Source organism: Lipotes vexillifer, unplaced genomic scaffold (genome assembly GCF_000442215.2).
Source record: "Lipotes vexillifer unplaced genomic scaffold, Lipotes_vexillifer_v1.1 scaffold2116, whole genome shotgun sequence".
In the NCBI taxonomy this organism is placed as follows: domain Eukaryota; kingdom Metazoa; phylum Chordata; class Mammalia; order Artiodactyla; family Lipotidae; genus Lipotes; species Lipotes vexillifer.
The window spans coordinates 759,399-773,715 of record NW_006791713.1 but is presented as its reverse complement, the minus strand read 5'-3'; the positions used below and the strand labels follow the sequence as shown (position 1 = coordinate 773,715).

General features: G+C 48.6%; 1 protein-coding gene across 1 annotated transcript in view; it reads right to left on the bottom strand.

Moving 5' to 3' along the window:
• Positions 1-14,317, bottom strand: part of CRYL1 (crystallin lambda 1) — a 78,816-nt gene that overhangs the window by 64,025 nt on the left and 474 nt on the right. Inside the window, exon 2 of the mRNA XM_007464510.1 lies at positions 6,704-6,811. Within this exon, the coding sequence (XP_007464572.1) occupies positions 6,704-6,811 (108 nt within the window). The remainder of the gene's footprint in view (positions 1-6,703; positions 6,812-14,317) is intronic.

Below are 14,317 nucleotides of genomic sequence, written 5' to 3'. Positions count from 1 at the left end.
ATTTATGAGTTTATTTACAAATTTAATTTATGAATTTATTTATAAATTTAATCTATAAATTTATAAATTTTATTTGTAAATTTCAAGGAAAATTTAAACATAAAACTTTTCTCTGCCCAGGGCAGGGTCCCGGTTCCCCCTCAAGGAATATACATCACAATACCTTGCGTTCTTCTACTGGAACTAAGGCCCCAACCCAGTGGAGGATGGCATCTTCAGGCTGAGCTCAAGATTCCTGGAGCTCCGCCCTTTACTCACCACCAACCAATCAGAAGAAAGTCTGCACACAGTGGGAGATGAGGAAGACTCTGACCCCCTCCCCCAATGATTCTCCCTTTAATTTCATGGTTGAGGAGAATCTTTGGATTTTTTTTGGGGGGGGGAACATGACCCCACCTTCTCCCCAGGTTGCCGGCCTCCTGAATAAAGCAACCTTTCCTTTCCAACCAACAGTGGTCTCTCCAGTACTGGCTTTTGAGCAGTGAGTTCAGTAACAAATATGCATATTTGACATATAACCCTTCATCTTCATCCCAAAAGCTTACACAACTGTGCTTTGACCTCTAACAGGAGGAACAGTCATCAGACTTTCTGAAAGACTGTTTTCTGGGTTATAATCCTCAGGTTGGCTCAAATAAAATTTTCCACTTCTTTCTTAGATTAACTATCAATATTTTTTCATCCTCCACTAAATTAAATACTAAGTTCTTTGTGCTGCCTTGTTCCTTTGATATCTTTTAAAAACACTCTAGGGTTTCCCTGGTGGTGCAGTGGTTAAGAATCCACTTGCCTATGCAGGGGACATGGGTTCAAGCCCTGGTCTGGGAGATCCCACATTCCTTTGATATCTTTTAAAAACACTCTAGGGTTTCCCTGGTGGTGCAGTGGTTAAGAATCCACTTGCCTATGCAGGGGACATGGGTTCAAGCCCTGGTCTGGGAAGATCCCACATGCCACGGAGCAACTAAGCCCGACTGCCACAACTACTGAGCCTGTGTGCTTACAGCCTGTGTTCCACAACAAGAGAAGCCACAGCAATGAGAAGCCCGCGCACCGCAACAAAGAGTGGCCCCCGCTCACCGTAACTAGAGAAAGCCTGCATGCAGCAACAAAGACCCAATGCGGCCAAAAATAAATAAATAAGTAAATAAATTTATTTTTTTAAAAAAAGGGAAATCTATTAAAAAAAAACAAAACATACTCTTACCATATGATCCAGCAATTGCACTCCTTGGTATTTACCCTTAGGAGTTGAAAACATGTCCATACAAAAACCTGCGTGGATGTTTGTTTATAGGAGCTTTGTTCATAACTGTCAAAATGTGGGAGCGCCCAAGATGTCCTCTGGTAAGGAAATGGATAAATAAACTGCCGTGTATCCCAACAATGGAGTATTATTCGGTGCTAAAAGGAATGAGTTATGAAAAGACATGGGGAAAACTTAAGTGCATATTATTAAATGAAAGAAGTCCATGTGAACAGGCTACAGACTGTGTGATTCCAAACTGATACAGTATAAAGCTCAGTAGTTGACAAGGGCTTGGGAGGAGGGAGCGCAGGTGAAATGGAGCAGGACCCTGCGGGGCCCTCCTGGGTACAAAAGCCTTTTTGTGTCCCCTTTTCTTGTTGGCAGGAAAAAGGGTTCAGCCTCATAGACCTTCCCTGAGTTCCAAAGGGCAGATTCAAACAGTTGCTGATCAGGGAAGGGAGGGGATGCAGAGACCAGGGAGGAGCGGTCAGGAAATAGTGCAGCCTTGGGGTGGGGTCCCTCCTCCTTCCTCCTCAAGGAACACTCATCGCAATACCTGTCTGAGCTCTTCTGCAGAACCCAGGTGGAGGATGGTAACTTCAGGCTGAGCACAAGATTCCTGGAGCTCCGCCCTCTTACCTCACCACCAACCAATCAGAAGGAAGTCCCACACCCTGAAGCACTCACCCCAAATTTTGCCTATTAAAGACTTTTCCCTAAAAACCACTGGGGAGTTCGGGTCTTTTGAGCACAAGCCGCCTGTTCTCCTTGCTTAGCCCTGCAGTGAACCTTTCTCTGCTCCATACTCTGACATTTTGGTTTGTTGGGCCTCACTGTGCATCAGTCACATGAAGTTTCATTTGATAACACAGGAAATTTTTAGGGCAGTAACTTTTCCTTACGATACTCTAATGGTGGATACATGTCCATATGTCTGAACCCACAGAATGTACAGTAAGTCCCTTACATACAAACGAGTTCCATTCCAAGAGCACGTTCATAAGTCCAGTTTGTTCGTAAGTCCAACAAAGTTAGCCTAGGTACCCAACTAACACAATCAGCTATATATACCGCTGCTTTTACACTTGCTTCCTGACATCCTGGGCTTGAAATAAAGATACTGTACTACTGTACTCTAGACAGTACTGTACAGTAAGGTACACAAAAGCACAGCGGCTGTCCACTTGCAGAGGATGCACACACGTGACAGTGTACGCCAGACAGGGGAACTAACTTACGTGATTGGACATGCAAACACACGTTTGCAACATGAAGGCTCGTATGTAGGGGACTTACGATACAACACTAAGAGTGAACTGTGATATTAACTTTGGTCTTTGGATGATGATGATGTGTCATCATAGTTGTAACAAATGTACCATCCGGTGAGGGATGTTGACAATGGGGGCGCTGTGCATGTGTTTGGGGCTGGGGGGAACACAGGAAAGCTCTATACCTCTTCTCAGTTTTGCTGTGAACCTAAAACTGCTCTAAATAATATGATCTGTTTTAAAAAGAGAGGGACTTCCCTGGTGGCGCAGTGGATAAGACTCCGCACTCCCAATGCAGGGGGCCTGGGTTCGATCCCTGGTCAGGGAATTAGATCCCACATGCATGCCACAACTAAGAGTTTGCATGCCACAGCTAAGGAGCTGGCAAGCTGCAACTAAGGACCCCTGAAGCTGCAACTAAGGAGCCCGCCTGCCACAACTAAGACCCGGTGCAACCAAATAAATAAATAAATAAATATTTTAAAAATAAATAAATAAAATGAGAAAATGTAGGTATTAAAAAGGAGCTGTTTCATTAAAAAAATATTTATCAACTAAAAAAAAACAAAAGAACTGAAACCAGCAAAAGGCAGGGTTGCCCTGAGGGTACATGCACGAGGGGGCTGTGTCTGAAACCCAGGGTCAGGAGTGAAGGAGACAAAGTCAGACCCTACTCAGTCCCCTGACCCAGGAGCACGACTGAGATAACCCCCAGCGGAGAGTATGCAGTACACTACACTAGGTCCAGTGCAGGCCCAGGCTTTCCACAGACTACGGCCAAACCCATTCGAGCTCGGAGGTCACCAAACACACAAGGCAACGAAGGGGAACAGGTTTTTTCACCCCAAAATATGCCACCTTGGCACAAGGACTGTTTTGAGATAAAAGCAATCAAAACCCAGCAGGTTCAGGAAAGGCTCCTTCCTTCCCCCTCAACTGCCTAAATTTACATTGGAAAGGGGGCCTGGGTCAGAAGAGACAGTTTTACCTGAGAAACCCCTGCACAATAGGGCAGCCTTTGTTATCCCAAGGTCTCCTCTCCCTCCTGGGAAAGGCCTTCCCTCCTCTGTATCCTGACGTCCCGCCCAGGCAAGATTTACAGAAGCCTCAGCTGCCCGGCTAACCCTTGTGAGTCCTAATGGCTTTAGGGGGCCCCCTTTGTACATAATTACACCTGGTTTTCTCCTGTTAATCTGCCTTATGTCAGTTTAGTTATCAGACCAGCCAAAGAACCTAGAAGGGAAGAAGGGGACATTTTCCCACCCCTCCCGTGATAAACCACCGCGAACTTCATTTTTCTTCTTAGCACCCACTACTACTGTGATATTGTGACTTAAAACAAGAAAGATGTAGCTGGTCTTCACAGAGCTGGCACAGAACTCCTAAACACTCTTGGAATTTCCTGTGAAGAGAGCAACAAATGTGTCTTCTGTTATGTTAATGAGGTGACTTTTGAAAGCACCTCAGGACTGGGGCTGGCTGCCTGTGGCACCGTCCCAGTAATTACAGTCTAGCCCCTGACCTGGGGGCGGACAGTGAGTTCAGTCACCAGCGGGCAATGATTTAATGGATTTTAATCAACGGCGCCTAAATGATGAAGCCTCCATAAAACCCAAAGACGGGGCTCAGAGAGCCTCCAGGTTGAACAGGTGGAGTTTCGGGGGAGGGCACCCAGAGGGCAGGAAAACTCCACGCCCCTCCACGTGTCCCCTGTGCCTCTCTTCATCTGGCTGTTGATTTGTAGCCCTAACACCGTTGGTAACAAACCAGAAATGTAGTGAGCAGCTAGTCTCCCGGGCCCGTGAGCCGCTCTAGCCACGGTTAGCAAACCCGAGGAGGGGGCTGTGGGAACCTCTGATCCACAGGGCGGGAGCACAGGTGACAGCTGGGCTTAATTGGCGTCTGGATTGAGGGGCTCGCAGGACCGAGTCCCTCACCTGCGGAGCCTGATGGCATCTCAGAACTGAGCTGAGTCGTAGGACGGGCAACTGCTTGGTCCGGGAAAACCCACACGTCAGGAGTGGAAACGAGAATCTCAACTATTAAACACGTGGGTCGAGCAATTCTTGTGTAAAGGGCCACAAAGGGATATTTCAGGCTTTGTGGCCACATGAGGCCTCTGTTACATACTTTTCTTCTTTTTTATTTTATAATCCTTAAGAGTGTAAAATCCAATCCTAGCTCACAGGATACACCAAACACCGCAGCCCGGATTTGGCCAGTTGCCTGGTTTGCCAGAGCTGATGCTGAGACACCAAGCATGCCAGTGACTCCTTTTGGACTGTCCGCCCCGTCCGCTGCCCTCCCCTCGAGGTTTGGGGTCTCAGTCTGTTGTGTTTACCACTTAATCTTCAGCCTCCGTGTCCAGCACACAGGAGGTGCTCAGTCAGGGTTTCTGAATGAATGAAAGTGGGAATAAGTCAGGAAAGAAATGTTTTTACCTCAAACTCCCCAATGGTTTCTGCAGTGGAGGCACGGGGGATCCCCCCAGATCTCCCCGAATTCCCTTTACCAGCCCATCCCCCCAGATTGTGAATTCTTCGTTGCCCCCTCCCCTCAGGGCACCACGCTGGACCCAGAAGCCTGGGAGTCACACCCAGGCAGGAGTGTGAAAGCAGCTCCCTAGCCTCCAGGGGTGAAAACTCTGCAGAGCACTTTACGCTCCAGAACCTCCAATGCAAACCCTCTGAGGCTGGATCTCCTCCCAAAATCTTACCTTTGTCTTCCTTACGCTGACCCCAGTCCCGCACTGGTTTCTCCCAGAAGCACTTTCTTAATAAATCACTGGCCCAGGAATCTTTGTCTCAGGTTCTGATTCTGAGGAGCCTGATCTAAGACAACCCCAGGTACCTGGAATTATCAGATATATAACATAAAGCACTCATGTACTAAACGCTCGAAGGTTTGAAAAATGGAACCACAAACAATCAGCAAACAATGAGAAACTATTAAAAACGAGCAGGTATATTTGGAAAAGAAGCAAATAGAACTTTTAAAATGGAAATTTAATTACTGAAATAAACTCAGTGGATGGTTTAAATAACAGATTAGACACAGCTAAAACTAGAATCAGTAAACTGGAAGAAAGATCTAAAGAATGTACCCAGAATGTCCTGCAAAGAGAGAGGGAAATGGAAAGTTGAAAGAGACTTTAAAAGATCTGAAGGCTAGAATGAGTTGGTTCGATATACGTATAAGCAGAATCCCAGAAGGAAAACAGACCCAGCAATCTCACACTTAGGTATGTACCCTGTGGACACTCTTGCACTTAAGCACCGGGAGACATATGAAAGGATAATAATGCAGCATTGTTTACATTAGCCCCCAACTAGCAACAGCTGTAACGTTCATCAGGGTAAAATATAAATAAATAACAGCAAAGTCACACAGTAGAATATTATATAGCAATGGACACAGATGTACTGCAGCTATAAGCAATGACATGGGTGAATCTCACAAAAATATTTTTATAAAGCACAAAAACAAGCAACACTAAACCATATATTGTTTAGGGAAACAGATATATGATACAACTTGTTTTTAGGCAAGGTAATGGTAGATACAAAATAAAGGAAGATGGAGGTCAGATTCAAAAGGTGGACACAGGGTATTGATAATACCACTCTAGACCTCAAGTTCATGAATGTTTGTTTTATTCCAGTCTTCATAAACTAGTGTAAGTGACCTGTTCTTTTGTATATATTTAACATGGAAAGTAATACTTGCAGAATCTCTATAAAACGAACAGTATAGACAAATGCTGAAGATGCCCGTCCTTGGCATGTCAGATAAACCACGGCTGGACTCTGTGTCCTACTATGTCTTTGAGTGGGTTCCTGACCATTCACAGACCTAAGTTTTCTCTGAAGCACAGAGTCCACACAGCTCCAGGGCGTGTGACACAGGAGAGCAGTTCCCTGACTCACTCGGGCTGGAAGCTGAGGGTCTACACTCAGTTCCTCCACGCCCCTCACACGTCTTCACCGCCCTAAGTCCTGTCCTCATAATCTGAGCCCCTGATTTGGTGTGAATCCCATCCTCCAACAGCCTGGCCTCCACCCGCCCCAAGGCTGCGACAGCGAAGGAGAGCGAAATCACAGGACTTACAGCCTCGAGGACACGGAAAACAAGACCACCTGAGGCCACGGGCTGCTGGATTCCTCCGCAGGTGCAGTGGACTCACCTGATGCTGTCCAGGGCGTATGTTACCTGCCGTTGCTCAATGTCGTACAGTTTCACCTTGAAGCCTGCGCTGGCGAACAGCATCGCCCAGCTTCGCCCGATGAGGCCACTGCAGGGAGAGAAATTGAGAGGCCACCCGTTGGCTTGAAAATGGAGCATTTCCATTCGCGGCCCAGGAGGAAAGTTTCAAATTACACGGCATCTCATTCCTAAAATCTTTGTTATCTTAAAACTACACATTCTAACAGCGGTATCTACTTAAACTGTTGCTTCCATGCAAGAGCTCCTGAGTCCTCACTCCAGTGCCCGTCCAGACCCCACGGGGAGCATGGCAGGGAGGGGGCAGGGAGCCCAGGGGAAAGGCCCCCCTGGGGACCCCCAACTGACTACTGTCAGACAAGTAACTGAATCTGAAGAACAGAGACAGCATTTTCCTCCTCCTCCAATAAATAATTTCTGCTACCACCACCAGCACTTGAGGCAACATAAAAACTGTTCACATCTCAGGACTTCCCTGGTGGTCCTGTGGGTAAGGCTCCGTGCTCCCAATATAGGGGGCCTGGGTTCGATTCCTGGTCAGGGAACTGGATCCCACATGCAGGCCGCAAGAAGTCCGCACGCTGAAACTTAAGATCCCCACAGGCCACCACTAAGAGCCCGTGCAGCCAAATAAATAAACATATTTTTTAATTTAAAGAAAAGAAATGAATGCATAGCGCCCAAACCTTGGTTTCTAATATCATCTCCAATGAAGGAAGCGGGCTCAGTGTCCCTCCCCTGAAGCATCCTCACTGAATCTGCAGGGATCCACCTGGACCCCCTGATGTCGCCCCATGGGACTTGGGGGGAAAGGGGAGCCAGTGCAAAGGGGGTGCTCAGCTGTTGGCCTGCTGTGATCAGTGAAGCCCTCTGTCTCTGACCCCGAGTCTCTGTCTCCCCAGCATTCAGGGAACGGTAGCAAAGCGCATCATTAGTTTCCCAGTAGATGGAACAGACGGCCCACAGGCTTCACCATGGTGACTGCGTGAGCAGCTCCGGGGAAGGGGGGCCAGAGCAGCAGCCCGGAGACGGGCTCCAAGGAGGACTCTCCCCATTCCAGCCCCCCAGCCCGCCTCCCCCCAACTCAGCTAATCTACAGTTCAGGTTCAGAAACATTCCCAGCCTCAGAGTGGTTGAGGGCAGGTGCATAGCAGGCCTCCTCTTGACCAAAATCCTTCCACAGTCCCAGGCGCTCAGCCCCTAATCCAACCAGGCAGCCTGGAGAGGGGCCACTGTCTGGTTTCAAGGTATCTCCGTGACGCCACTGGTCCCAAATGCCGAGTGCAAACAACGAAAACCATCTCTACGCAACTTTGGAGCAGGGAGCTGCATTACACAGCAGGTTGTACTCCAGATTCTTCCACACAATGAAATAATGTAAATTTACATGTTACGTACATACAAATTTTCTGTTAAACCCTCAGTGCCCTAGACCCTCACTGTCCAATAAGGTGGACCCCAGCCACATGCAACTATTTAAATTAACAAGAATTAAATTTGAAAATTCAGTCCATCCACAGTAGAGACCCGTTTCAAAGTACTCGATGGCACATGTGATCATGGCCACCACCTTGGACAGCAGGGGTGAACAGAACATTTCCATCTTTGCAGAGCTGTTCTAGAGCATAGGAGGAAAAAAGCAGAAAAAAGCAGAGCCCAAGCCAGAGTCCGAACGAGATAGTCCTACACGAAGACATCCTCGTCCTCTATACATACACACACACACACACACACACACACACTCTCTCTCTCTCTCTCTCTCTCTCTCTCTCTCTCTCTCTCTCTCTCTCTCTCTCTCTCTCTCTCCAAGCTGCAAGGCGCAGGTAAAGGCCAGTACCATTCATGCTGGTCACCCCAGTTGACCCACCAACAACTGGCTGGTCTGAAGCGGGATGCACTGCAAGTGTAAAAACATACTGGATTTTGAAGACTGCCCCAAAAAAGGATGTAAACTATTTCATCAATAATCTTTATATCAATTATTCATTGAAACAATAACACTTTGGAAATATTACGTTAAATAAAATATATTACAATTAGTTTCACCTGTTTCTTTTTACTTTCTTAATGTAACTACTAGAAAATTTAATTATGCACGTGCCTTGCGTTTATGGCTTGCATTATTGGTCTAAGGGGCAGCAGCAACTTAAACGATGTCTAGAACTATAATTCAATCATTTATCCTTGTATTTAGTTTGGCATTGGGATACCTAGTTCATCCCCAACTATGCTCCCAGGCTGGGCTCACACAGAAGTCAGTCACATGTCAATCTCCCAGAGGCTGTGGCTCCTCGTGGTCGACAAATGCACTGGGAGACAGACCTCATGCTACTGCTCCCAACCTTCCCATCAAAGATGGTTCACAACACCCTAGGCCGCCATGATGCTCCTGTTTGAATACCGGCTGCCAGGCAAACTAACTGATCTTCATAACTTTGTTTATGGCTAAAAGAATCAACATAAGACAAATGTCCAAAAGGAAATAATATTTGTAATAGATAAATACACAAAAAGTTCTACAAACTCAAAAGTAAAAGATGAACATGCCAAACAAAAGGGGGGAACCTGAATAAAGTACGTGAACAAATTAACTGGGAAACATACTTTACTGCCTTAGTTCAACGATAGCAGATAAAATCCCGATCAGGTGGCAGAGGCTGATCACACTCAGTGCTGGTGAGGAGATGGGGACCCCCCCTCCCCAGCTCCCAGGGCTTTTACTTCCAGAATTTATCTTAGGTTAATATAAGCAATGCACAAGAATAGTTACTCATGGTAGAATTTGTACTGGCAAAAAAGTAAAAACTAACCTTCTAATATTCAGAATTGGTTAAATAAATCATATACCGAAAAGGCAAACAGAGCAAAATTTTTTAACCATTGTTGAATACAGAGGTGGATGTGGGTATATTTTTTTTTTTTTTTTTTTTTTTCCTTGCGTTATGCGGGCCTCTCACTGTTGTGGCCTCTCCCATTTGCGGAGCACAGGCTCCGGACGCGCAGGCTCAGCGGCCATGGCTCACGGGCCCAGCCGCTCCGCGGCACGTGGGACCCTCCCGAAACGGGGCACGACCCCGCGTCTCCTGCATCGGCAGGCGGACTCTCAAGCACTGCGCCACCAGGGAAGCCCTATGTGGGTATTCTTTCTTCTGTATTTCAACTCTTCTGTGTTTGAGAATTTTCATAATAAAAAGTTGGGGAGAGGGCTTCCCTGGTGGCGCAGTGGTTGAGACTCCACCTGCCGATGCAGGGGATCCCGGTCCAGGAAGATCCCACATGCTGAGGAGCGGCTGGGCCCGTGAGCCATGGCCACTGCGCCTGCGCGTCCGGAGCCTGTGCTCCGCAAGGGGAGAGGCCACAACAGTGAGAGGCCCGCGTACCACAAATAAATTAATTAATTAATTAAAAATTTTAAAAATTAAATTAAATTTAAAAAAGTTGGGGAGAGATGAGTTGTATTCCATACGACAGGCATTAAAGGCAGAGTCAGTTTACTTTTATTGTCGTGGGTTTCAAGGTCTGTATGGCCTATATTCCCCTAGAGGAGGGTCCAAGAGCAGAAGGCCCACTCCTGGGGGACCCCTCCCCCAGCTGTCAGTCACCGATGACATCACGAAGCGGACACCAGCACCCTGTGCTTGAAGAGGACTGAACCCCCATCTCCTTAAAGCTGGGCCTAAACTATGGAAACTGTACGTGAGCATCAGGTACTTACTGGGGCTGAAAGATGATAACGCTGGGGACACAGCAGTGGGCAGGCGGGGGCAAGAGGGCGGACACAGGTGCAGCAGGGGGTCACAGCCAGACCCCAGAGGGAGGTGCAGCATCCGGCTCACCGCTTTCCCACGGCCTTCTGGTCCCCAGCACTACCTTACTTTAGGCCCAAATACAATTAGCTTCCTGGCCTTAGAGCCATTGACATCTTGCTAACTTTTCCTGAACCCCTACAAGCCTGGGGAATAGAACGGGTCCTTACCATTATGACTAATGCCTTAAAGCAGGGGTCCCCAACCCCCGGGCCGCTGACCAGTACTGGTCCTCGGCCTCTTAGGAACCGGGCCACACAGCAGGACGTGTGTGGCGGGTGAGCGAGGGAAGCTTCATCTGCCGACCCCCATCGCTCCCGTTACCACCTGAACCATTCCCCCCCGCGCCCCTGGTCTGCGGAAAAACCGTCTTCCACGAAACCGGTCCCTGGTGCCAAAAAGGTTGGGGACCGCGCCTTAAAGCTTCTAAATTCATAGATCTGAACTGGTATTTCAAAGGCTGCTGCAGATGAACTTACTCTGTTACATGGCAGCAAAGCAACCAGGGAGAAAAGTCAAGTAACAAAATTGGTTCAATTCTAATTTTATCATTAACGGCACTTAGCTTTGAATAAGTCCACTCTAGATACTTTTTAAAGTAATTTTCCATATTCTATAGTTACTTATTTACTGGGCAAAAGTTGAAGTAAAACAGTCTTGATCTCAGTTGGCTATGGAATATTTGCCAAGAAGAGCTATTAAATATTTCTAGGAAAAGCATGTTTAGTGTTGAGCTGACGACAGGCAGCTGGAGCGTCCTAGGGTTTGCTCTGTGCGTCTGTGTATATGTCTGTGTGTCTTGTGCTTTAATGCAGAAGCAGCAGGAAAAAATGTATGCCTCACAAAATTTCTTATAAAGAATGTACGTAGTCACCTCAAAGTAAAATTCTGGAATAAAATAAATGAAAACAAGTTCAGGGGATGCATAGCCTGATATAAGACAACATCATAGCAAGCCTTCCCGCTACACATCTCTGTTACAATAGCTCCAACATCTGTCTACTAGGACCAGGCATGAGGGACATACAACTGGTGATGACAGTTTCTACCCTAAGGGGAGTGTCCCAGAAGCAGAATTTTCCTGGAGGACTTGGTCCCTGAGCTCAGTCCTAGAGGAGTGTGCCCAGAAAAAGGGGACAGCAAAAAGGCACGTGGGGCCCCAGTGAGACAGGCTGGGACCCGGGACCCGGGACCCGGGACCCTTTGCCGCAGTGCCTACACCTGCGTACACACCTCTCCTCGAGCTACAGGTTACAAAGACACTATAGGGACCTAAAAATAACTCCGCGCGTGAGCAGTGGGGACAAATTATGAACAAGATACAAAAAGACCAAAGACCCAACGGCCTCATCTGGGGTGCTAGGGGCAAAAGCAGGGTCCTGTGCATGATCACTGCACACAGCACCACCAGGGGGGTGGGCAGACCACTTGAGCCACCCCTCTGGCGGACCCGTGGATCTGCCCACACCCTCGCCCTATGTAAGGAAAAAGGTCACCACCACCCCACACCCCCTCAGCACGAGTCCCAGTAAAGCCTTGCCTGAGTTTCTCCTCTGGCACCTTATCAATTTCTGCTGATTAAAGAGTCCAAGGACCCTGGCTGGTCACACCAGGAACACACGACCACGCTGGCCTTCCTAGACAGATCCTACCTTCAAAGCTCACGGTCTAAAACCTCAGTGAACACAATGCAGTGTACGTCGGAGCTCTGAAGTCACATTTCGGCTCAGAAACACCGTGGTCTCCAAGGCCTGGCAACACCGCTAGGATGGCTTCGGGGAGACCCATCTCTACTGCCATTTTGTAAAGCTGCCATTTCCAGATTTTCCCCCTTTAATGTTCACACAGCCCTGGACCCAAGGGGGTTTTCTGTCCTTTCTTAATTCTTCAGAAACACACTCTTACTCTCTCAGGCCCACTGCTCTGAAGGGGCTCACCCTGCGTGCTCTCGGGAAAGCCAAGTGCCCTGAGGAAGAGTGGCCTTTACGAAAAGGTCTCAACGGAAAATAACTAAATAGGGGTTGTATTCCTAGCGTGCACTTTTAGGAGGGAGTCTGGTAATTATTAAGAAAAAATGGAAAAACAATGAAATATGTATATTTTGAAATATGTATATTTTGGTCTGTTGAAATCCAAGAATGAAAGTGAACCAGGTTTTAGCCAATTAATTCACACTCCCCAGGCCCATCTTTTGAATGGATGCCCCTTGGAATGACCTACGGGGTTGAGAGAGAGAGAGAGAGAGAGAGAGAGAGAGAGAGAGAGAGACAAGGGGTACAGGAGGGGAGAGGAGGGGACAGGGAGGAGGGAGGAAGAAGGGAAGGAAAGCAGGGCTACCGCAGAAGCAGAGATGGCTGCTTTCGGAGGTGCTAAAAGTGTGGAGGAGGGACTTCCCCGGTGGCACAGTGGTTAGGAATCCGCCTGCCAATGCAGGGGACATGGGTTCTCGAGCCCTGGCCCGGGATGATCCCACATGCCACGGAGCAATGAAGCTCATGCGCCACAACTACTGGGCCTGCGCTCTAGAGCCCGCGAGCCACAACTACTGAGCCCGTGTGCCACAACTACTGAGCCCATGTACCTAGAGCCCAAGCTCCGCAGCAAGAGAAGCCACCGCAGTGAGAAGTCCACGCACCGCAATGAAGAGTAGCCCCCGCTCGCCGCAACTGGAGAAAGCCTGCGCACAGCAACAAAGACCCAACGCAGCCAAGAAAAAAAAGTGCGGGGGAGACAGGACCGTCTCCTAATTCCTGTGGTGAATCAAGTTCGCCAGCCCTTGTCTAATTCTTTTGTCAGCCTCCCTCAAGGAATCAGAAGTAAACTGACTCCCCTTCGTAGCTCCTTCCCGCAAAAACCAGAGCCGGAGAAGGGCGCAGTTGACCCCGGAACGACAGGGTCTGGACACCACGGAGCCACTTACACGCAGGCTTTCTTACATGGTAAATCCTACGGGAAGCAGGATCTGGGGCTGGGTACAGCCGAAAAGGAGCCGACTGTCAATTAAACTGACTTTTCTGGTGGGAATGGACGGTGGGCGCCGCTGACCCGCGAGTGGTCCAAGGGTCACCTGTACAGTCAACTCCAGACTCCACTCAACATTGTTGGGTGCCGGCAGGACACCCCAGTCCCAGGCTGTGGTTGATACACACTTGACCCTGGACAAAAGGTGCAAGGCAAGCATAGTCATCACGCCCGGGACAAAGTACACTTTTTTCTATATTTTATATCCCTTCAGGAGGCAGCCACATGCCCATGTGCCTGGAAAGGACAGAAGCACAGGTAACTCCACTTCTCCATGTAAAGGAAGCTGACACACAGCGTCCTGTCTCCATCCTCAGAGGGCTCTAAGGAGACACCCGGACAGGGACTTGTTCTCAGGACGGGGCTGTGACGGGGGTCAGGCAGGCCAGCATCTCGGCGTTGTAACCGGACACTGAGCCACCCAGTAGATGAGCCTAACGACCAACTGCAACTACCGACAAGTGGGTAGCCTGCTATGGTAGCTTACCAACGGAAAGGTGCACATAGACGCCTGTTTTAAAAAAAGGAAAGGGGAGGTGTTTTACAAGAGGGATGGAGCACAAACCAGAAAACCGTGGATGGAACTTAAGCTGCTAACCTGACACACAACTCCCGGCGAACCCGGATGCCCTCGGGATAGGGCGCCCTCGCCACGCAGGAGGCGCGGATTCGGATCGCGCGGGCCGCGCCCCCCGCCCCCAAGCGGGTTCGCCGGGTGACAGCCTCGGGCCGGAACGCGCGAGACAGCC